This window comes from Crocodylus siamensis, chromosome 10, assembly GCF_052110815.1.
Source record: "Crocodylus siamensis isolate JL-2025a chromosome 10, ASM5211081v1, whole genome shotgun sequence".
NCBI lineage: Eukaryota > Metazoa > Chordata > Crocodylia > Crocodylidae > Crocodylus > Crocodylus siamensis.
The window spans coordinates 13,694,791-13,719,487 of NC_143404.1; the positions used below are offsets into that span (position 1 = coordinate 13,694,791).

Genomic DNA, 24,697 nt, shown 5'->3' on the forward strand with positions numbered 1-24,697 from the left:
TTAGCCATATGTGGTGAAGCTTAACAAATGATTTAACTCAGGTTTTGGGGAAGTTTAAAGTCTTGTTTTATTTAAAGTACTATATTTTCTTGCATACGGCACTTCTATATACAACTTGTTTTTAAAAGGCAGAATGAGGGGGGCGGGGAAAGATCTTTCCTTATAGTAAGTAACTCAGTAGCAACAGCTAGAGAGCTGATCCTGCACATTGTCCCTGTAGATCACTTTAGATGATACTTTCTGTTTCACCCATAAGCAACAGAGCTTGTTTTTGCCATATTTCTTGCAGATAATGCGCACTACAATTTCCAGCAGCTGGTTTGTTTTTTAGTGTATGCAATAAAATACGGTAATTTTCCTCTCCGTGACCCCACCCTCGCTCCGTGTGTACACACCAATCATTATTTGGTAACCTGCTATTTACCTCACTTTGTCCCTGAGTCTACTACAGTCATTACAAAACTTTGAGGGGGAAATGCTGCTCAAAAGCAAACATAGGAAGTTGTGTTAATGAGCAGGGAAGAGAGAGGGGGAAAGAGCTTCAATTGTCCCAACCTCTCTAGAAAATTAGTTTCCCTAATTTGAAAAAAATAAATAATAAAGCAAGGCCTTGTTCTCTCCAGAGATTGCCTTTTATATTATCAGCGCACACACAGCAATGGCTCCTTCATAATTCTTCCTTCCTTCCTTCCTCCTCCTGCTGGCCTGGGCCTATGACCAGGTTTATATAATCCTCTCGTCATCACAGTGGCTTCAACAAACAAGAATATAACTTCCTCGCCCCAGGGTTAAAAGACTCTCACACAAAGTGAAGCAAAGCAGGGCTTGGAGAGGGGCACTGAGAAGTGTTCCAGACCTTGGGACTTGAGAAGAGAATCCAGGGAAAGAAGTTTTAAGATACAGAGTTGAAGGGAAGAGAGCAGACGGGGTGGAAATGCTTGAGCACAGGAAGGAGGGAGGGAAATGGTGTTAGACCTTAGTATCCAAAGAGAAGGAGAGGCAGAAGGGTTTTTCTGTGCTTACACCCAGGGTGTGAAGTAAGGGGAAGCTTGGGGTGGTGGGGAGTGGGGCTGATCCCCGTCATAAGAGGTGAGAGCCCCCCGTAAGATTTGAAAATCATAACCTGGCGGGGTCTCCAATCGGATTGCTTCTTCACGTAGGTGGACTCGTTAATCAATGAACTAGTTTAGTGTTTTTTTTTTTTGCAGACCCCCCCAAGAGTCCAAGTGTAATTCAAACCCTGCTTACACCATCTGAAAGACGAGAGAAAGGGGTCACATCCCCTCCAGATCCTGAGAGCAGGGAGGAAACAAGAGGGGGTTTAGATATTAGGGATACACAAAGGGAGTGGAGGAAACTATTATGGTGTCCACAGGCATTCAGAAATAAATGACTCCCAACACAGGGGTGGGAGAGAGTGTTACCAGACTGACAAGCATGGCATTTATTGTAAACATGAAATAAAACTATGCATTCATTGCCCTTAGCATATTCAACAGAAAGTAACCTTCACACATGTACATCCAACATATTCACATCTCTCACAGAAATAACAGACCATGGAGACAGAGAACAATGAGCAACACATTTGGGGTATCAGGACCCAAGCTACCCCCTGGAGTACCAGATGTGAAGCCAGTGGTCTTCACTGGCATGAATTTGAGTCCAAGCTTCTGACATCTGTAGTAGACAGTTGCATTTCTCTTGGGGATGAGAGAAGACATGAAACTCATCTATAGAGAAATGGCAGGAGATACCTCATCCCCATCATTATCTTAGTGAGGGACAATGCAGCATGGACAAATGAGGCTACCGTCTTTCATGCGGGAGAAGCCTTGCTTACTTTTGGTGTTTGTTGCAAGAGCCTCAAGACTTAGTGAGCATCTGTTGTGGCTACACAGGTCCTGATTTCTTTCCACTAGAAAATGCCACTAATATCCTTCTGTCTCTCCTCAGTTCATCCATCTCAGGAGCCTGGCTGGTTGGAAGGAACCCTGAACGGGAAGACAGGACTAATCCCTGAAAACTACGTGGAGTTCCTATAACTTTGGGCACATAAGCAACACTGCTGAGCTTTACATGGTATCCATGACAACTGCTGATTAGAGTGTTGTAGATCATTTGCTCTTTGCCACTGTGCAATGCAAGGTGAAAGACTCGCAAATACCTATTGAAATGAATGTTTATATGAATAATAATGTACACATCTCTTTCGGCGATCCATCGTGGTGTGTGCAAAGGCACTACAGAAGAGGTGGTCAGAAGCTTCTGGGGAGATCATTCAGCTCTTTCAACTTCTTGCACAAATCCTGTGATTCTTGCAACTTGTTCTGTCACAGTTTTTGAGCCTTTAGGTTAATAAAAAGGTAAGGCAAAATACGACATCTGAAAAGGAACTTTAATACCCATTGCAGGGCCAGTCGTACAAACCCTTTTCTAGCAGGAGTGGCCCCATGGACTTCAGTATTAATTTCATTGGGGGCTGCCTACATAATTAGTACAAATTATGGGGGTACAAGATTGGACCCTAAGTCACCACCTTATGTTAGGGGAAGGAGATAATATGGGAGCAGAGGCCAGCACCTTTGCTTGCTCACAAAGTCTTCCTTGTTGAATCAGCCAAGCCTCATTTTGTATGTGTGAACAGGAAAGCAATCTCTCTTTCATTTAGCTGTGGCAGGAGAGAGGTTAAGGGACTGTTTATGTACGTCAAACCTCTGTTTCTGCAGCAGCAGTTTGCGTGACACTCGGCCATCCTTTACAGGATTCAGTCCCAAACTCAGTGCATTGACAGCGCCAGTACCCTGGTAACTAAAGCTACCCAACATGCTCCAAAACAGAGATCGTCATTTTTTAATGCCATTAAAACAAGGCGGGGGGAAAGGGTTGAATGATCTCTGGAGAGTGAGGACAATAACAGTTGTGAATCATCAGATCTCTTGTGGACATCAGCACAAACAGAAGAGAATATTTTGGACCAAATCTCTCAACTTTTTTAGATTTATGCAGGGTAAACATCTGTGATCTGTGCAACCGGCATTTCCTTCCTGGAGGGCAAGATGCAGCTCCTGATAAATACCACTTCTTTTGTGTGATTTGCTGTTTCACATCATCACTTGCCAGCGCTCACTGGAGAAAAAGGACCCAAGTTTACTGAATGCCCAGGCCGCTCTTATGTAATTTTCGAGTTGCGTTTGCCACTCACTTCCATAGCTTTATCGATGACCTTTTTGCTTGCAGCCTGGTGTATAGTTTGTCTATGCCAAGTCTGTGCAGTGCTGATTATGCAAGGTAAATTCCTTTGTACCCACATAACCCCCTTGTTGTTCATGTAGCCAGCTTAAGTTGAAAGAAAACAAAGGATTAGTTTTTCTGATATTTTCCCCCTTTCATTACAAAGTTCTGAAGCTTTGCTGCCTCTCTGCTCCATTACTTGTTCTGGGATAAATTGTTTTGCATAGTCCTTAACTCAGCTCCAGATTACTTTAGAAAAGAAAAAGAAAGCTGTATGATTGCAAAGCCAAACTTTACCGATATCATGTCAAGTACTAAAGTGCTTACATTTTGTACTAGAAAATAATGAAAGAGAATGTGGTGTCTTGGCAGAAAGAATTATTTGTCTAGCCATCATATTATCACACACCAGAGGGATTTATGGGATGAACTTGTTTTCTTTTCTTTTCTTTTCTTTTTTTTTTAATTATTTGTAAAGAGGCTGAGTGGTTGAGTCAGTGTAAATTTCATTGTTTTTTTTTTTTGCAAAACTATTGACATGTAAATAGGATAACGTGAAATATTGCAGGGGAAAGTTCTATATTTGATATTTTTAGCAGAGCTGTAATGAGTTAGGTGTTCAAAGGACATTTGAAACCAGTTTAAAGGGAAAGGCACACAGACAGACACACGCAAACTTTTAAATTAGTTGACCTTTTCCTCCCTCCCTCCCTCCATTCTGTCACTGACCCTGCCAGACAGCTGGATTGAGCTTTTGCTCACTTTTTATTTTCATTTACGTTAATTATACTTGCTGGACTTTCGTGCTGGAAAAAGAAGAGAGGAAGAAGTACTTTTTTCCCCAAACTCTAATGCTTACTGAGCTAATATTCATCTTCTAAGGTAACAGACTTTTGGTGAGGGACACAGCTCTTTACTTTTTGCTTTTGTTTGAAGGGTCTTATTAGAAATTGTACTGCGGTTAATTTATATAATTTGTTTTGAAAAGACATGCTCTTCCCCTGCCATCTTAAATACACAGATATATGCATTTATAAGTGCGCACGCGCATACACACTCATGCCTTTTTGGAGTTTCATTAATGAAGTGGAACCAACTAAGAGCCTTTCTTATTTCCAGATAGACAGAGACGGGGGAAACCCCAAATCTTAGCTTCCGGGAAACAAAAATAATTAAAAGGCTAGAAGTTATTGACGATGAATAACAGAGTATTAAGGATGAAAAACTGACTGGCTGAAGCCCACAGAGAGGAGAAAGGGGCAGATTTCTGGCCTACTTAGTCAAAAACACACTCACACAAAGTTTTTGGCCATATCTATTTTGTTTGAAAGTCACTTCAGTAAACTTGTCTCTCACCATTCACTGATTAACTTTTAGATTCTTGACTCTCCCAGGTAGACTTTAGTGACATACCTGGGAATGACATAATGAGACACAGGGATGTGGGGTGAATTGGGGGATCATGAGGAGATTGTTCCTACTATGGACAAGAATGATGAACATGGGAAGGGCATTTCTACATGTGCTCTCAACACGACATCAGGCACTTCTAATTAAAGCACCTGCGTGTCATGTGTATCAACAGCACAGCACATCCCCATGCTGAGAAAATGGCAGCAGGGCACTTTGAACTAAAGCACATCAAATATATTTTATTTGAGAGCACATTGCCACCATTTTCTCAGCACGGAGACACTGATACACATGACATACAAGGCTGCCAGAGTGCATCAGTTTATGTGCTCCAGCAGACTTGATTAATTGAGTCTGCTCCAACACCCTGGATTTTTTTATTTTAAAAGCAGAGCAGTCTTCCTACATATAAGTGCCCAAAAGGTATCTGACTGCCTCCTCTGTTCTGCAGTATTTTCTGGCTTGCAGAATAATCAAATGTTCAGGATTGAATGGCTTGGAGGAAGTTCTTAATGGTGTAGAGAAGAGGGTGTTTCCCCATTGCACCACTTTAAGTTCACCCTTTAAAGTTCACACCAGCAGAGTCTCCCTATGCCTGAAGAAGAGTACTTGTGTGATTAAAAGGTATCGCATCGACCCAAAGAATCTTGCCTGCTTAAAGTTCACCCTGGCATTTTAGTGCCTGACATGTTTTAGCATTTGTTGGTCTATATGAAACAGTTTGCTTGTTCTGCATCGATGTTCCCATGGACCAGTGTCCCACAAGTGTTACCGTGACAATGAGCCCTTACTAACCCTTATGTTGACAGTGTCGACAATGAAATCCAAAGATTTGACTAAGCGATGGAAAGGGAACTAACCTCTCAGATCAAAGGCGGGACTCCTCCTGAGGAGGGCAGTGAAATTTTTATTGTCATTGTCTGCTGAACTTGCTCCATGGATGGAGAGAGGACATCATCCTCTCTGCCCATCAGCCTAACATGTTTGTTATTTTCTCCCCTGTACACAGTCAGTGCTTGAGTTTTGTGGTCTGTGCTTCGTCCAGGAGGGGTGAGTCTTTTCTTTCTTTTGTGGGTCCAACCCACCAACTCGGATCATGAGAGAAAGGCTGGCATGTTCATCCACATTAGTTTAACTTGGAAATATTGGAAGGTTTTTAAAATGCAAAATGAGAAGCCAGCCACTTCCCCGGACACTCTTCAGAAAAGTGTTGTTCTAATGACACGTTATTTTAAAAGCAAACATATTCTTTGCAACCTCCTGTTGAGATTAGTTCTTTTAATGATCCTGTTCAGAGATCTCATTAAAGGGCATTGGTGTCATGTGACTGAAACATTAAGGAACTGTATTTTAAAAATATACCCCTTCATGCAGAACGGGATTCAGCAAGCCCTCAAAAGGCACATTAGTTTTTCTTGCTTGATACAAGTGCATAAGTCAAAGTGGTCACTGATATTTGTGGTAGTTAAACTAAGAGTATGCATACCCTCCTCACTGCTAAGACAAAAGAGGTCTTACCTTAATATGCAGGATAAATTAGCCTGATGGTTAGACTACTTCCAGGACCTGAAAAGTCCTGGAGAAGAAACCTAGCCAACTGGCCTATCATGACTGGCAGATTCTGTGTATTTCCTTACATCCATATGACACTCCTTGGAGTGAAGGGTCTGTGCAATTTCAGAATGGGACTCATCTCTGGCAACGTATTTTTGTTTTACATATTGAAGAAAAACTGCGTTGCAAGAGAACAGATAATCTAATGTGGCAGGTCTAGCCCTGCATGGGGGTGGGTTGTGTGCTTCCAACAGCCAGCTAGTATGCCCCACCCCCCTGCTTCCTAGCTCCTCTGATCTGCCACCCTCTGTCTCGCCTGCCATGCCTTGGTGGAGTCAATTAAGCAGGAAGCATCTGAAGGCTTAGAGGGAGTGGGAGTTTCTTTGGGCCACTTGGCTTCCCCCTTTTTGCACTTGTCCAGGCCATGATTCTCTCAGCCAGGGCCTGATTTGTTGTAGCTCTCCCCTTCAGTCCTGGGCCTACTCAGTCTGGCCTCAGATCTCTGGTAGCAGCAGCACAGCTGGGGATTAGACTCCACAGTAGGGCTCTGGCCCTCCTGGTTCTGCCTGCCTAAAAGGCGTTAAAACCCCTCCTTCTCCCTCTCAGCCTGTGACCCCTTGCCTTCAAGGTGTGACAACATGCAGGGAACTTTAAGGCATCTGCACAGTGACGTCCACCTCCCTTCACAGTTGCTTTCAGTCCTCCAGTCTCCCATCACAAAACAAAGAGGAAAAATCCAAACTGAAGGTTCTTCTCTTGCTTTGGGGCAGTGAACACAGTCTATACTCCTGGCTTTACCCCACAAGCCTGCTGCTTAAACCACCCAGAAACAAAAAGGGAAAACAACAATGAAACTCACTGCTCTTCTGGGGCTTTTCACAGTATTTATTCAGGCTTTCTCTCCCGCCAGCACAAACCATCCTGCCCTCTCCATGATCAGGGTTCCACTGCCCCTGCAGCTTGAGGGCAAGCCTATTTAGGGTGAGGGTTCCCTGTTCCAGTAATTACAGACATGTAATCTAATTACATGAGTAGGCTTCCAGTTCCAGAGCCAGTCATTCACAACTAGCTTTGGGTAACTGCATGTCCTTGCATGTGCGATAGAGAAATATACTACCCCCTGTAACTTTAAAAATCTGGGTGTCAATGCTATTTCCAAAAGTGACTCTGGCCCGAAGGGAATGTCTACACTGATATTGCACCTGTCTGCCCAAACCAATCTGTAAAACCCCACTCTCAGCCCCTGAGGATAGTCCAGCCTGGTCCCAGCAGACCTGGTAAACTTCAGGGTATGAAGTTGCACCTGCTCCCTGTCTCCATCCTATCTCGCTGCAGCATGGTTAAAGCTTAGCACAGTGCAGACCTAGGGCACAGGAAGTCCACAAATAGAAATCCCACAATTTCCTTTTGCTGACTTCCTGCCCTTCTGCAGCCTACCTCCTGTCTCAACTGCACATCACTAGAGCTAAGGCTGGAAAGAGAGAAAAGTTGTCCACAGTCAACTGATTTCAAAAAGGGCTACATTTGAGGAACAAGCACAATGTGGATGGATTTGATGTGGGCTAAAAGGGAGGATAAAGATGGGGAAAGGTAGCACACTTGGCCTGAACTGGTTAGAGGCAAATCTCAGGGTTGGCTTGAAAAATCTGCATAGGCATACTCTTAGGCACCTAGATTTTGTTGCCTTTAAGTGAGAATATGCTAATATTTGCACTAAAATAGTTTGCCCCCATATTGGTGGTGAGGTGAATTTACCATATCTGTATGTTGGCAAAAAGCCCAACTGTAGATGCAGTTATAACAGCAGAAATGTGTTGTACACCAAATTGGTGTACGTTATATCAGCAAATACACATTTCTGCTGTATAAGTATACACTTGGGGATAGCCAGTATAGCAGTTCCTGGAAAACTTGCGTATAGTCCATCCCTTAAGTTCCTAAGGTATTTTTGAAAATGGGACTTAGGCTTATAAGTCACTGAGATGCTTATGAAAATGGCACTTTAATGGAAGTAGCTGTTCTGAAAGGAAATGGCTGATTTTTTTAACTTAGACTATTTTGATTTCTATCGTCTCTGTTTTTAGTTGGTTCAGAAACTGGTTTAATCTTGTTTTCATTTTCAAAATTTTGCATTACATAACCCTCACCAAAATAGTGGGTTTTTTAAACCAGACCAGTGGTGCTCAGTCTTTTTGCCCGGTGGGCTGGATGGCCAGTTTCCAGGGCACCGGGTAGGGGGGAGGTGGAGGAAAGGGGCATGGCCCTGTCCCAGTCTGGCTGTGTGGAGGGAAGGGGTTGTGGCCTGCCCCCAATTTGCCTTTGCAGGGGGGAGGGGTATGGCCCAGCTCCAACCTGCTGCACGGGGCTTGGGAATTTGGCAGCAGGAGAGGGTGACAGTCTTAATTGCCACTGCTTCCCACCACCAAATTTCCTGACCTGTGGGGAGCCCCATGGGCCAGATGGATTTGGCCTGCTGGGCTGGAGGTTGCGTACCCCTGTACTAGACATATGTTGCAGATTGTTACCACAACATTAAACACGTTACTCAAAAGCCATTGAGAAAGCAGTGACTTTCAGAGTCACTGGTAAGTAAATTCTATGCTTTATTTATTAGGAGTTTTACCATTTTGGCAAAAAACACATATTGTGATAATACCTGTTGAGACAAGATCTAAGTCAGGTCCTAGGGTGAAACTCTGCTTCCTTTGAAAACAATGCCAAGCTTTTGTTGGGCTCTGATTTCACCCCTAATATCTACTACAGCACAGATAGTATTTAGTAGGGTGATAGACAGAAAGGCCTCAAAATTACTTTGGTTTATACTAAATAAGGCAGGGATTCTCCAAGCAGCTAAGGGATCTTTGGATCCATTCAAGCCAGTAGGATTTGGATTGGGTATTAGATTTGGATACGGATTTCATCGAGATTTGTTTGAGAACAGGTCATAAGGGAGTTAGGCAGCCAACTCTTCATAAGGGGAGTCCAAATACTGGGATTTTAGGCTGTGAAATGCCTTATTGTGTAGAGAGCCCCAGTCAAGTCACTGGCCCTATTGGAGTAAGGTTCTGTTCAATATGAGAGACAATCTGGTCCTAAATATTTATCAAAGATTTCAAATATTTAGCAAAGCCCCTCTCCGAATCTCATAATTGCCTTATTCTGTGAAAGTTTTGCTTGAATTTTAAGGCGTAAATAGCAGCCTAAGCCATAACTGTTCACAGCAGTTTTCCTTTAATAGCTTTGAGTCATGGAGCCATTATAGCAAAATAAAAAGGAGTGGGGAATATTAAGAGAAGATAAAAATATTGAAGTACCATAAAAATGCCATTTAAAAATACTTTATTAATATTTATAGCAAATATTTACAATTTACTTTTAATAACTTACAAAAAATGTTCCATAATGCCTTAGTTATGAATGTTTAACGGAGAATATTGTGCAAAGCTGCTTAAAAGAATTTCCTGCAGTATGGAGAGTGTTAAAGCGATGTGCATATTTAATACATTATTGCAGATTATTTTCAAGCCTGTTGCAAATGCTGCATAATGTAATAAATATTAACAAAGCCCTTAAAAATGGCTCTTCCATGAAAAGTATTAGCCCATAAATAATTCACTGCTTTAAACTTCAGATGTAATATATCTATGTAAAACTGCGTGAGACTGAGGTGTAACTTTTTATTATAAGCACTACCGGCCAGATGCAGAAGTCTTTCCAGGTCTCTAGCTCTGAAGGCATGCCCTTTAGCAAACATGTTCTCTCTTGGTTTGAATACCAGTACACATGAAGTGGCAGGCAGCATTATTTTGTGTTTCCAGGCTGTCCTGCTTGGTGCTGCTGAGTTTATTTATTGGTGGAAAGATGAACTAGAAACTGGCACTGGAAACTCCCCTTGGAGGTCCCTATAGAAAGAACACTGTAAAATATGCTGCACACTCTATCTCAGGCACCACCTACACATTGCATTTACGGTTAATCATGCCTTAAGTTGTTACCCAACTACACATTCAACCAGCCAATGGTGTGATAATGCAAGCAATAAAATACAAAGTTATTCCACAAAAATGTGTAATAAATGTCACTTGTTCTTATCACACCATTAATTGCATGTGTGGCCAGGTGCTTCCCTGTGGCTGGGAGCCCCATCAACTGCGGGTGCACAACCCACTGCCAGTCCCCAGCCGATGAGGCTCATTCATGGGGACAGTGCAGGAAACACTGCCACTGCTGCGAGTCCTGTTGGCTGTGGGACTTGCTGCAGCAGGGGCTGGTGCAGGGGGAGCCTGGGGTCATGATCCCGGGCTCCCCCTGCACCAGCTACAAGGTGAGAGAGTTTCTGATGCTGTATCCCACAATCACGCTTCTTACCATGCGTGTGCATCATGGCAGGAAGCGTGATTGTATGACTTGTGTATCAGATCCTATCCTGCCTTTACCTGAACGTGCAGAGGGGCCCTCAGTAGCTAAGTCAGTGTCTCCATTGTGTTCCACAGAACTACTTGGCTCGGATGTACGCTCTGTTACTTCTTGCTGCCATACTTCTTAGAGAGCCATATTTAAAATTCAGAAGGCATTAACCACAGCGGGGCATGCTCATCTCGGGTAATCAGAGCACAAACTCTGAAGTGTCATACGATGGCTAAGGCATATCAAACACCTGTTCCACTGCTTCTCTTGTGGTCTTAAATTTTCTCAGCAAGATCCCCATATAAGAGCCTTTTAACACAAGCATGGTGACATTTCCTCCCTCCATCCCCCCAGCTTTATCAGCTGCAGTGGGCCTTTCTTAAGATGGGCCGCATCTTGACATCCTCAGAAATTGCAGGTCTGCATTGCCTCTTGGGATCAAACCCTGCCATACAGTGCCTAGCTGTTTGTACCATAGGACAGAGTAAGCCATGTAACCCTCCCTCAGACTGCTCTTGCCTCCATGGGTTGTCATATTGATTTCAGTCTCTGCTCTCTGCTTTACTCTGGCCTGGATTTTGATCTACTAGAATTTTCCAATCAGAAATCCTGATTTTTATTTTGTTTTCTTTAATGGCAGCTTAAAAGAAGAGGGGAATGAAAGATGAGAGAAATAATTAAAGACATGTATGGCCTTATATCCATTATATGCTTGGCATAGTCAAAGGTTGAACTTTGTTTAAAGTTTGGGAGGAGATTTTGGAGCACCAATCCTAATGATTTTCAGTACTACATGTACTTCTAGATCCCTCAGGCACTTCTGAGAGTCTCTCCCTTTATTTCTAGCTTATGGGTGCTCAAGGAGTTATGTACAAACCAAATGTGACCCATTGCGTTCCAGTAAAGCAAACAGACTTACTTCATGTATAATAAGAAAATTACGGAGGATGGTAAGTTGTACGTTGTCTTGACCCAAGAGGCAGGATTAAGGTTATGGATGTTCTGCGTATTAGCATAGGGTAAGCCGGGGTGTGAATTTACAGTGTATCACTTACTCTGCAGGAGCTTACTGTGGGCACATGTACTGGTCAGTAAATGGAAGGTTGTCTGCCCTACTTTGATTGAGACCTAAACTACTTCGCATTTAGCACACAGTAAAAGAGCATGCAAAGGCAGGTGCTCTGGAATACATGACATGCAGTAAATTCCCACCGTAGCTTGAGGTTACTTGCTTCAGTGTCCAGGACATAAGCTGTAAGTACTGAAAGCATGCCAGGCACAATGCCTTCCTCGCTACCATTAATTTTGACTGCCACGTAAAAATCACCTAGTGATTAGAGCTTGTCAGAGAAGAACTGGAAATCTTCCTTCCCAGAACTTCCCTTCTCTTTAGGAAAAGCCATGAATTTTATAAATGTGAATCCAACAGGGGGCACGGAAATTACTTTTGCAACCCGTGTAGGTTCACAGACAATATGAGCCCGTTGATTGAATTCCTTTGGGAGTTTAAAAGTCCTAAAGAGGAGATATCATTCTCTTTAATTTTCTATTAGAAGCTATAGGCATTAGCCGCAAGGGTTCAATTAGCAATGAAAGCGTATAATTGTTTCGGTTAAACAGCAAAATGCTGAGAACTGCAAATATTGCCACAAAGGCTGAAGGAAATAACATGCAGCTAGCTACAGTGTCTGAAGGAAACCTGGCTTTGTTGCATCTTCAGTGCTTTGCCCTCTTAGCACCAGATCCTTTTCGCCAGCTCTGATCTGCACTACCTGATGCTGTTCTCTGCTGAGCCCCAACTCAAGCATTACCTCCTAGTAGTGTAGACTGGCTCTCAGCTTATTTGAAGCTATCTGGAAGAAGTATCCTTTAGCACACTAAAGCAGGAGTGCAGCTAGTAACATGTTTTCACTTGAAAAGCTTTAGAATTGATTACTTTCCTTTTGGCATGTGAAAATCAAGAGGGTTCCTCCTTTTTTCTCCTTCTCCATCCCCATCTTTACTCCCAAGCTATATTTACTTCAAAGCAGAAATTTAGCCCCTGGCAATTTTCATGCAGTGCCTATGAGGCCCACACAGCCAGTCAGAGGTACAAGCCAGACCGAGGCATAGCATTAGACAGACTTAACAAGCCAGAAGGAGAGGTGTAGCCTGCTGATCCTCCAAGCCCAGGCTGACACCATACGGTCTCCCACTTGAAAGACCATTGAAAACATGCCCGTGTTTTAAGGTTTGAGTCATGTTTATAACGAGCTGCGGGAAAGGCAAAAAAGCTGTGCTCTGGCGAAGTCTTTACTTTCTTGCAAAGTAAGCCTAATGCTCTTCCCTTGCGTTTCCCCGGGCCAGATCCTCTGTGTCCTTGTCCACCTTCAAGCATTCACCATCTTCCTATATTGATATCCCTGAAGACCTATTCCTCTGGGCTCAGGAAAGACTTGATGGGTTATCATTCAGAGTTTGGCATTGCCGCTTTTTAATCAACCAGAGGGAATCACAGCTGAGTGTCACATAAGCCATCCAGTTCTTATACTGGATAGTGTCATTCCTGGGCCATGCGGCAGAGATCATGGACTCAGTCCCTAATTGGTGTTTCCTTATCACTGCATTTTGGATGTAATCTTGATTGGTGATTGAAATAACACAAAACTCCTGATTCCAAGGCCTTCTGTGTGATTGTGCATAGTAAATCATGTTCAGCCTGGAATAGCACTTTGGTAATAAAATATACAGTCCAGAAGAACCCCGACTGTGACATCATAATTCACTGTGCATGCTTTAAGTCTGTCCATGCAGCTTGAACACAGTTCATGAGAAACAGGCTTCTAGGTAAGAGCCTAACTGGTGTTTCTACTCAGGAGCAGGCAGGTTTCTTGCTCTGGAAGCAGTTCAGGTAAATGTAATTCTTTTTCCTGGGTGGAAGCAGTTTGTCCAGCATTGGGGGGCCCACAGAGTTTCATCTCACAAATTCTGCTTGGCACAAAAACAGCATCCAATAGCTGTGTCTGCCTTGATATTTAGGGCTGACTTGTGTTGCCCACCCTTGCCTTGCAGCCTGCGCCAGAGGTTGCCCATAATGCGATTCCTGTTTCTCCAGCAAAGCCCTTCTAGGATTCAACCTTGCAAATACTTGTCTCTCCCTTCGTGCTTGGCTTTCGTTGATTTGTGGGCAGAAGAAACAGGAAGGGAGGTGCAGAAGGGCTGGGAATCAGGGACAGGGAGTTGTGGGATTGCTGCTGGGGCCTACAGCACTTAGGGGGGGCAGGGAGGAGGCTGAACATGCTGGAAGTGGGCTCAACCCTAGGCCCTGACACTCAGCAGAGGCTTCCAGGGGGTTTCAGTGGAGGTGGGCAGCATGTTTGTGCTTGAGGGGTGGCCCTGATGTCACCACTGGCTCCCAGGAAGGGTCTAGCCCGGTGGCTGTCAACTTCGGTAGATTTGAGCCAACCCTCAGAAAATGCCAGCTCTTTGCTTTCACTCATTTTTTGCAAATGATAAAGCAATGTTTCTGCTCTAAGAACTCAGAAAGCTCACAACAGGTCAGCATGTTTTTACCACTCTGGATTCCTATGTGAAATCTCTGGGATTATCTTGTGAATCATGTTTGCACGCCTCATTGTATGGCACCCCATGGCAGCCTTGAAAGGGTCTCAAGGGTACTGTGACACCCTGGCTGAGAATCTCTGGTCTAGCCCAACGGGGGCAGCTGATGTTGTCTGCACCTTTGGGGCAGGGGTGGTAGGCTGCGACCTGGGCCATGGGGTGGCAAGTCAGGTGCCAGTTGCACATGGCTCAGGCTACACAAGTCCCCCCCACCCCAAGTACAAGAGTCAGGAGGGTTTGGGGCCCCGTTGTGGCGCCAGGGCACAGAGTGACCCGACAGCATTTCACCCTTGCAACTCCTGCTGCTGGCAGGAGACACAAGCGCAAACGAAGAGGAAGTGGAAAGGAATAATCAGCAGCAGTTGCCTGCACTTATTTGAACATCACAGTCAGGTAAGTGGACTGGAGAGGTCCTAGGAAAATGGGTTCTTAATGGGGAAAACCATGGAGTCTAGACCAGGAAGAAGGAGCAAGTGACCTGCTTGTCTCATCTGTGTTGAGAAGATTAGTGCCTACGGCAGGGGTGGGCAAAATACGGCTCAGCGGCCAGATACAGCCTGCCAGGCCCTTCTAGCTGGCCCATGGGACCCCTACACAATTTAGAAAATTAATATTTATCTGCGGTGGGCTGCCTGTCATGCGGCTCTCGATGGCTTGCCAAAACTCGGTAAGCGGCCTTCTGCCCAAAATAATTGCCCGCCCCGGGCTACGGTGTTGGCTACCCTTAGACAATGGCTGTTTAGCATAGTGGGAGCATGGCACTAATAACACCAAGGTTGCAGGTTTGATCCCTGGTTGGACTAGATCTCTTTCTGGTTTGCTGGGCTATGAAAGGTTTCTTTTCTCTATGACTTGCTGACAGCCAGCGGTAAATGTGGATTGCTCAATATGTATTAAAAGCATTTACTAGCACTGACAGGGCGTTTGCGATCTGTCACAGAACAAGACCTTTCCAAGTTTGATTCTTTGAAGAGTGTTGGTAGTTATAATGCAATTTCTCTTAAGGGGATATCTGATAGTCACCCAAAGTGATATGCAAACTCTAAACCAAGTGGCCATGTTATTAAAAGAAACATTAACACCATGAGGAGTGGTAGATGCTCAGAAGTCCTGGAAGGCAGGACTTTTGGTGAAGTCTCATCTGTAAGGACCAAGTTTGCAAACTTAGCTTATGCTTTTTATTTCCCTTTACCAGTCCACTCCTCGCAACTCTCAAGGTGAGGCTTCATGGAGAAAGTTGCACGTAGGGTACGGGTACTGAGTGATTTATTCTCCCATGTTACGAATGACCTCATAATTCCTGAGTGGGAGTTCGTCAGATCATTCCTAACAAGTGACGGCATTTGGCAGAATGCTCTCTCTCTCCCCGTTACATATTCAGTTTGTCCAACCATACAAAGATTATTGGTTTTAGAACACTTAAGTGATTTTGGAAAAAGGAAAGAAATTCCCACAAGTTTTAAAACACAGTAAATGATATAAATATGTGTAATGCTGGCAGTCAGAGGAACAGTGCACAGTGCCTCTTACAGCAAGCTTATTTACAGTCAGAAACAGAGAACACCATAATAGCCGAGCACCTAAATCTCCAGTAGCCTGGGGTTAGGAATTACAGCTGCTGATTTCCTGAACTGAGACCTTACTATATCTGGAGGTAAAAAGTCATACCGGACAGGAGGAAGCCAGTATTAGATGTGTATTTGGTCCTTGAGACATGGTAAATATAACCCATTTTATGCTGTGATGTCCATGCCATTTCCTATTGACATTTATGTGCGTCAACTACACAGGTGCATAGGGGTGTTACTAGGAGGGATGTTTTAAAATCAGCACAATGTGATCCATGCTGCACTCAAGTCAAAGCAACATTTGGGTTTGGTTTTGATTATTACTCATCCAAAAACCACAAACGCACTCCCGCCCCTCTCCCCCTAGATCAAATACAAAGCAGGGAAAGGTGGTGACCTTTCCAAACGAGCTGAATCCTTACAATGCAGTATTGATCAGGTCCTGGAAGGTGCAGCATGATAAAGTGAGAGCAGCAGCGGCCAAGCCATCTGTTGTTTCCCCAAGGGAACTGTGGAAATTCAGATTATGCTGATTTGCATAATCCAAGGATTATGGCTGTGCTAATTTGGCAGTGTTCCAGAGTCATTTTGCTGGCGTGTGATCACTCTGGGCGCATCCAAACGAGTGCGCACATGCCGTTTGCGGTGCTTCGAACCCGTTTGAGGCACCACAAACCACACGTGGCGTATGTGTAACTGTTGTTAGCCGTGCTGCAGTTTTGATACCAAGAGTCCCAGCATCAAAAAAACTGCCATGAAAAAAGAGTGGCACGGCACACACTCCAGCAGCGTGCGCCAACTGGCAGAGGCTCAGTCCTCCAGGTAGATGCTCTGGCTGCTGGCTAGAGCGTCTCTCCTCTTCCAATTGTTCCCCAGCTCCTCCAGCACGGAAGAAGCAGAGAAACGGCAGTTTCCCCACAGTGGGGCAATTTGCCCCACACTGCAGGGCATGTGCAGGGGCATGCACAGTGGCAAAAAATAGCAGCATAAATTTTAAGTTGCAGCAAGGGAGATTTAGGTGGATATTATTATCACAAGGAGGGAGGTGAAGCACTGGAAAAAGTTACCCAGAGAGGTTGTGGCATCTCCATCCTTAGAGGTTTTTAAGACCCAGCTAGTCAAAGCCCTGGCTGGATGATCTAGTTGGGACTGGTCCTGCTTTGAGCTGGGGCTTGGACTAGATGTGACTTCCTGAGGTCCCTTCCAACCCTCATTTTCTATGTTGGGACATGGACTCTGTGTGTCCTCATCCCAGGGTGGAGGCCCATTGCTTTTGTAGTTCTCTTGTCACAGTAAAATAATAACCTGTGAGGTCCGCTCTGTCTTGTGCTTGGATTGCAAATTAGTCCTAATTATTTGGATTGATTTTAACCTGAAGAAGGTAGAATGCTGGGGTTTTTCCAACACGCTTCTCAGCACAGAGCTGAGCCATGCCAAGAAATATGCAGTACATTGGAATAGTTTGGAGATGATGTAGCCCCATCCCTGCTGGGGCACTCGGATTCTCTGCAGACTGAGGCATAGCATTAGACAGACTTAACAAGCCAGAAGGAGAGCTGTAGCCTGCTGATCCTCCAAGGATAATACAGTAACTAAAATTAACCGTTCCAAAGTCTGACTGTCTAGCCTAGCCTTTTTTTTAACTGCTGTTTGATTTGCAATAACTGTAGACAAAGGAGAAATAAGGAAAGTTGACACAGCCAAGCACAGGGCGCCTGACAACAGGTGGCAACAGGGGAGTAAGAAAGCAGAAAGGGTTTGCATAGCTTGCCTAGTTTAAAAAAAAAGAAAAGGGTCAGTATTTCAGGGTAACTGCTGGACTCTGTTCTAGTTTCTGGCACCACTGCTGCAGGGCGGGATGGGACCTTTCCTCTGTAGAATACCTTTGAGAACTTAGAGGCCATGGCTGTGTTTTTATGCAGCTTGAAGATGCAAGGACACCGTGTGTGTGTGGTGGGTAAAGTAGCAGAGAGACTCTTCCAACCTAATAAGAAATCCCTCTTCAAAATTTTGCTTGACCAAGGTCTCCAGGGAATCCCCCCCCCCCCACACACACACACAACTGTAGCATTGGGTGCTATCCTATGCCCCATTTTTCCCTGGATCTGCTGTATTTGGCAGAGTCACTTAAGAGAAAAGCTGATGAAGGCCGAGGAACAGTCCTAGCACAGAGCCTGTGTGTGCAGGTGTGTGTGGTGCAGCTCAGCCAGTTCACTATGGCATCAATTTAAACCAGTTGCCATGAAGTTAGGGAAAGTCACATGCGCCAAAAGCAAACCATTTCTAAAGGGACAGGTTCTGATTAGAAAATGCATGGTGTTTTAATTACTCTAATGAACCAAAAAAAACTCAAAGCAATTATGGCTTGTACATTGTGCTAATTAGAATCTCATTTTAACATTTGGGGAATAAGGAGTAGAGACCCCTTAAAACAGAAGGCATGGTTTTTCTTTTTTTATTCTGCTCCGTGAGAGCTGAACTGATTATTTGAAAACCAAGAATGATAAAGCAGCTTGTAATTTAGCACAACTGTTTGATTGCTCAGAAGATAGCACCTAGCGATTACCTATTATAAATCCTCCCTTCAGTTAATGAAGCTTATGCTTGCTTCTAAACCTCAGACAAAAGTGGCTTGAAAAATAGCACCTGTGCTCTAAAACTCAGTGACGCACTGAGGTGGGGGCGGGGGGACCCATCTCTCCTGCCAGGCTTTAATTATATTTCCCTGCCCGAGGAAAAGGCAGGGGCTGAACGTTTGTTCTCTGCTTGAGGTCCACTGGAGCTTCTGTCACATAACTTTCCCATGACCGGCAAGAAGAGCTCCACACATCTCCCTGTCCCCTCCAATTAAACAGCCTCTAAAACGAGAAGAAGAGCTCATCAGAGCAGAATTCAGATCAGTGAAACCCGGTGGGGTATGGATTTGCTCAAACTAATTTTGAAGAGCAAGACCAGTGCCGTGACTCTGATCTAATGTCAATGTGAACGGGATGCCTGTGGTTCGTCAGGGCTGCAGATCAGACGCGAGTTACAGCGGATCTGCTAAAACGGAAACCTGTTGCATCAGACTGTGCTCAGCACAAGGAAGGAGCAAGTCCTTAATGAAGTGCCAGGGTCTACCTACTAGTGACTGTGGCAATATCCCACATCATGCTAATGGTTCAGATGATCCGAACTCTCCTTAATGTCTGCCTGTTGCTAATTGGCTCTGGGTGTCACTACTGACAGTGTTGGTGACCGTCTGTTCTCAGACCGAGCCAGCCCTGCTTGTGTAATGTTACTCTGAGATGTCCACATTTGCCTTTCACAGTGCCCAGCTTTGGTTTCACCCACAGTCGAAACCATTTACATTTAATGCAGACTTGCCGTCTGTCGAAGACGGGTATGTTCCCGATGGCTCATTCTGAAAACCACGCGCTTGAGACCGCTCCAAAGCAGAACACGCACCCTGACTTCACTTACGCCAGCATCCCCTCCATCTGTAGCGAGCCTAACCTAGCCACAAGTCCAAACGCCTGTCTGAGCTCCAGAGCATTTCAGCTCCACATCTGAATTTTATGGCATGGGTTTGGCCCTACCTTCCAGACCTTTGCACTGGCACTGTTGTATTCATGCTCGTAATTTGGTGCCTGCTTTATCTACATTAGATCTGAGCCAGGCATGTTGCTCTGGACACTCAACAAGTATCTGTAAACTGAAGAGGCGCTCCAATATCCTGATAAGCGTTCTCCAGTTACCATCGGGGAGAAGTGTCAAGAAAATAAAAGCAGTAATGGGCACTGAAATAGGCTCCACCATTTAGAAAGCAGACAACTGAAAAATGAATTAGATCAATGCTAGAAATGTCAATTTTTTCCTTCACTGTGGTACACCACGTGCTTTTTAAATGCACAGGCCACCTTTTCTATTTCCAACTTGCTCTGCTCCATTTTTAATCCACTTTTTTGGTATGATTCACTTCTCTCAGCACTCAGCACATGTTAGCGACAGGCCAGGGACTTGAGTGCAAAGTGGCTATGCAGGGGGAGGGGAAAGACGGATCATTTTACTGGGAAAGGAAAGCGGTGCTTTACACCAATATATAATACCCAGGGGTGGACCCAGGATTTTACAAAGAGGGGTGCAGGAGCAGCAACCCCCACTCGCAGCCTCTCCCATGATCCCCCTCAACTCGGGCAGGCAGACTGCGTCACAGGAGCAAACCCCAAAAAGGTGGTTCCCTCCCTTCTCCCCTTCCCATTGCCCCCCTCCACCTGCTCCTGTCGGTGTCTGTGCTGCTCTAGTGGGGACAGGACCTTGCGTCCCACCGCCGACAGGCTGCACGAGGGCTGGGCTCAGCCCGGAGCCAGGGGGGTGGTGGGCAGATGCCCTCTGCTGTCACGGCTGCTGTTCCCAGACTCCTCTACACCCCGGCTGGAGCAGGACATGAGTCCCCTTGCCCCCGGGCCAGCAGAGACGCTGGCAGTGGCAGGTAGGGGAGGGGACAGGGCAGGGGACGTGCTTCTAAGCATGGGGAGGAAGAGATGAGGAAAAGTCCCCAGATGTTACCCCTGCCATGTGATCCAGAGGGGGCACCACTCCACCCCCTCTGGATCTGCCCTCGATAATACCTGCTTGTAATTTAAGGTTAAAAACATGCATGGGGACACGCGTGGAAGGCATGCGGTCTTTCTGCTTAGAGACAGCGTGCCTCACTTGGAGTGGGCTTTCTTCCTACTGAGTGAAAACACCACAAACTCGAACCAAAAGGTAGGAGGAAGGAAGCATGTGAATAATCCAGCCCTGTTAACACCTGGTATAGCTGGTAGTAAATCATTCCCTGGTTGCAGTACAGCATTTCATAGTGTAGCCTTGTTTTTACTGCTACTGGTTCATTCAGGAGGCAAGGTCAGCAGAAGATCTGGAGATCAACGCCTCCGGCCTCCTTGTGCCTCACGCCCGTAGGAATGAGTCACATCAAAGCCGGGTAAGAAGGACTTTTACACAGCATCACCTTTCTTCTCCTCTCCCCATCTCTTCCCACACATGAATTTCAAAATATGATTTATACCCCTGGCTGGCTGGCGGGCCCATGGCAGGCTCCAAAGATATTAAAGTACAATTTGAAATAAGGCTCTGTGTAACCAAAGGGGGGAAAAAACAGCTTTACATATATTTTGTTTTGAGAGCTGGAGTTTAATTTAAATCTGGCATGCTTTATATAAATGAAGTCAAGTCCCAAATGATACTAGACAGCATGGCATTTATGAGCCCCAAGTTATATTTTTTGCTATTAAGGTTGACTGGCAAAACTTAACAATTCTTAAATCTGTATCAAGAGAAATATAAAATAACATGGCTCTGGATGCACCTTTTTCTCCATCTGTGACCACTATTTTATAATGGTTTTTTAATATTAGTTCTAGCGCTGGTTAGCATAACTCTGGCACAAGCAAGCTTATTCCAGTTTTGTTCACATCAGGCTTATTTTCAGCTGACAGCTACTGTTCTGGGTGGGATCCAATTCTGTGATATTGCACCAGCAATTCATTCTACCTCATTTACCCAAGAGAGAAAAGCTCGGGGCTGGAGCCTTTAAAAGTACTTAAAATGTATATTTACCAGGCAGGTTTTGGCACAAAACCATGGTACATGAATGGGGGCCTGAGCATGATTTGCAAGGAAAATAATTCAGTACACTTTTCTTCATTTCCTTTTCCTTTGTCACGGGGTGTGATGCACTGTGACCTGATCGTACTGCTGATGACGGTCTTCGGCTTGTAGCTCAGAAAGGGGGGGGCGTTCCTTGAGCTATGCAGTCAATCCAGTCGAGGAAGCTATCTTTTTTGTAGAGCAAGATCATGCAGTTGACTGAACAATATAGTAAATATATAGACAGCAAGGGGAAACACAAATGTGCCTGGTATATTTGTCTTTTACTTGATAGGCTGCTAAATTTTGTAGGTACTTGACATCTGTTTTTTCTTAAAGGTATCTTACTTTTGCTATATCCACAATGAATGATAAAGCATTTTAGAATGTGGAGAATGAATATACTACTGCTTCGTCTTATCAGCGCAAATGTTGCCTTTGCTCTTCAGCCGACTGAAACACCAGCTCCTGAAGAAAGCCCCAGAAGGAGGGCCATGGAGCTGACAATTAATTTGTGGCCGTTATTCCTTGTTATCCCAGGTAGTGCCCAGGGGAACAGAGCCTCCCCCAATTCCCGCTGGTCCCCCCTGGTGAGTTTGTAAAAGGCCACCAGATCCCCTCTCAGCCTTCTCTTGTGGAGGCTGAATAGGTTCAGGCCCTTTAGCCTTTCCTCATAGGGCTTGTCCCGCTGCCCCTTGGCCATGCAAGTGGCCTCCTCTGGACCCTCCACATCCCTCCTGAAGTGCAGCACCCAGAACTGGACACAGTACTCCAGTTGCGGCCTGACCAGTGCTGCATGGAGGGGAAGGATCACCTCCCTGGACCTGCTTGTGATGCATCTGTAGAGGCACGACAAGGTGCAGCTAGCCTTACTGACTGCTTCCTCGCCATTGGTGGCTTATGTCCATCCTGGAGTCAACAATGACTCCAAGATCCCTTCCAGCCTATAGGCGTGTTGCTGGTTCCTTCTCGCTAGACGCAGCATCTTGTACTTGTCCATGTTGAATCCCATCCTATTCTCATCCGCCCACCTCGGTAACCTGTCTAGATCTAGTTGGATTCTGTCCCTCCCTTCTAGTGTGCCCACTTCTGCCCACATCTTTGTGTCATCAGCGAATTTGGATGGCGTGCTTTCCACGCCCACCTCCAAGTCGCTGATAAAGATGTTGAACAGCACAAGCCTGAGGACTGAGCCCTGGGGAACAACCAGTCAAGCCAATTTGCCACCCACCTGACTGTGTAGGCATCAATGCCGCAGTCACCAAGCTTTTTTAAGAGAATGTGGTGGGAAACCAGGTCAAAGGCCTTCTTGAAGTCCAGGAAGACGATGTCCACCTCGACGCCCTTGTCCAGGGACTTTGTGACTTGATCATAAAAAGAAACCAGGTTAGGCAGGCAGGACCTGCCCTCAGTGAACCTATGTTGGTTGCCCCTGAGCGTTACCTCCCCTGCTAGGCCCTTGCAGATGTGCTCCTTGATAATTTTCTCAAAGGTCTTCCCAAGGACCAAGGTGAGACTAACTGGCCTATAATAGCCGGGGTCCTCCTTTCTCCCCTTCTTGTAAATGGGGACCACATTGGCCCTTTTCCAATCCTTTGGTACCTGGCCAGTGCCCCAGGCATGCTCATAGAGCCGTGCCAGGGGCCCCACTATGACCCCTGCCAATTCCCTCAGCTCCCTCGGGTGAAGAGCATCTGGACCTACTGATTTAAACATGTCCAACCCCTCCAAAAGTTCTCTAACTGGGTCATCCCTGACCCTGGGCATGGTGGTGCCTACTTTGGGTCCGACCACAATTTGTTTGCTTGTTTGCTTAGTCCACAAAGATTTTAAAAAATCCAATGGAAAGGCCTATGCAACAACTATGGTGCACAGCAGAGTGCCTCCCACAGCTGGTCTTCAAATACTCATTGCAATATGGATCCCAGAGCAGCCATTCAGCCGGCCATCACCCATTTTGTACTGGTATTCTTGGTGATTTGTCCCAGGGTGCAGCACCTTGCATTTGTTAGCATCTGCCTTCATCAGCCACTGATACAAATCCAGACTTAACCTCCGCAGCGGTGTGGGAAGTATTGGCAATCTCTGACATTGAAACCTCATGTCATTTTTCTGAAAATGATCAGTAGTTTAAAATCAGGAGATAGTATGTACGGATGTAGGATTTTTCCGGGTGATATCTTTTGCTTCATGGTTCGAATAGTTTTAAACAAGCTTTTGAATACAGGGCATTTTTCTTTTTTATTAGCTTTAAGAAAAATAACAAATACTAGAGCCCTTAAGTCAGGCGCAAATCACCTCATACTTGTTCCTAGTTTAGACCCAGCATGTCCCAGAAGCTGCAGGTATATGCACCGCACAGCCCTGTGAATCAAAGGTCATATATGAAGCTGTGTGTACTACAGAGATCCAGCCCCGCAGTAATAAGGATCTCCTCCACTTCTCGTTTTGCCAAACTCTCCCCTCCCTTGGGGCCTTGACCTTGTGAACTCTCTGATAGGCCATCAGTTTTTAAAGTGCTTTAGATTTCCGTGCTCATATTTCATGTGGAGTTCACTTATTTATTGAATGAGAAAGCCACTTTCTTCCTTCCCATGAGTTATTAGCATTTATGTCTACAGCAAAAGCATATGGGGAGAGTGAGTGCATGGAGACATGGCGCGCGCTCTAGCGTGGCTGCTGTTCTTCTCCTTGCCCGATTCGGGCTGTTGATATCGACACCGCTCACCTCAACTTTTCCTGGTACTTATTCCATCAAGCGGTAACCTCCATGAGAAGACAAGGAGCAGATTGCCCTGCAAAGCTGAGCACCCAGGTGCTGCTTGCTCTCAAAACCGGAGGCTGATTTTTGCAGCTTGGCAGCGGTTGAAAAACGTGCCAGGGACCATACGAAGGGGTGAACGGAGCAGTCAAACGGAAGGTCTTTAGCACTCGCAGCCTGCCGCGCGCAGCTTGGAAAGCCTCCTGGAGGCCTGGCTTCTGTTTGTGAGCGTGCGTCTCCAAGCGAATGACAGCCCCAGACGTGAGTCACTTGCAACTTGAACAAAAGACAGGGATTCAGAGCCCGTCGCCCTCCGAGGCTTTATCACTCTGCTGATTCTTGACTTGCTTGAGCTGAACCAGGTCATGAAAACCCCCAGCTGAACAAACACATGGCACTAGCGGCAAGGGAAGGTCTGTTTTGTGTGGGCCTCGGAGGAATTAAGAACAAAATCTCAAGGGAAAAGTTTGAAGCACAATTACTCTGCTCCCCACTTACAATGGAAACACGACACAGGTTGTTGAGTTTC

General features: G+C 45.3%; 1 protein-coding gene across 3 annotated transcripts in view; it reads left to right on the forward strand.

Annotated features, from left to right (window-relative positions):
* The window catches only part of ARHGAP26 (Rho GTPase activating protein 26), a 326,765-nt gene extending 313,417 nt beyond the window's left edge, over positions 1–13,348 (forward strand). For 2 of the 3 annotated variants that reach the window (XM_090020915.1, XM_090020916.1), the window contains one exon: positions 1,957–13,348. In XM_090020915.1, the coding sequence (XP_089877041.1) occupies positions 1,957–2,045 (89 nt within the window). In that variant the 3' untranslated portion in view covers positions 2,046–13,348. The remainder of the gene's footprint in view (positions 1–1,956) is intronic. The other variant, XR_016438391.1, reaches the window with a different exon arrangement.
* The last annotated feature ends 11,349 nt before the right edge of the window (positions 13,349–24,697 follow it).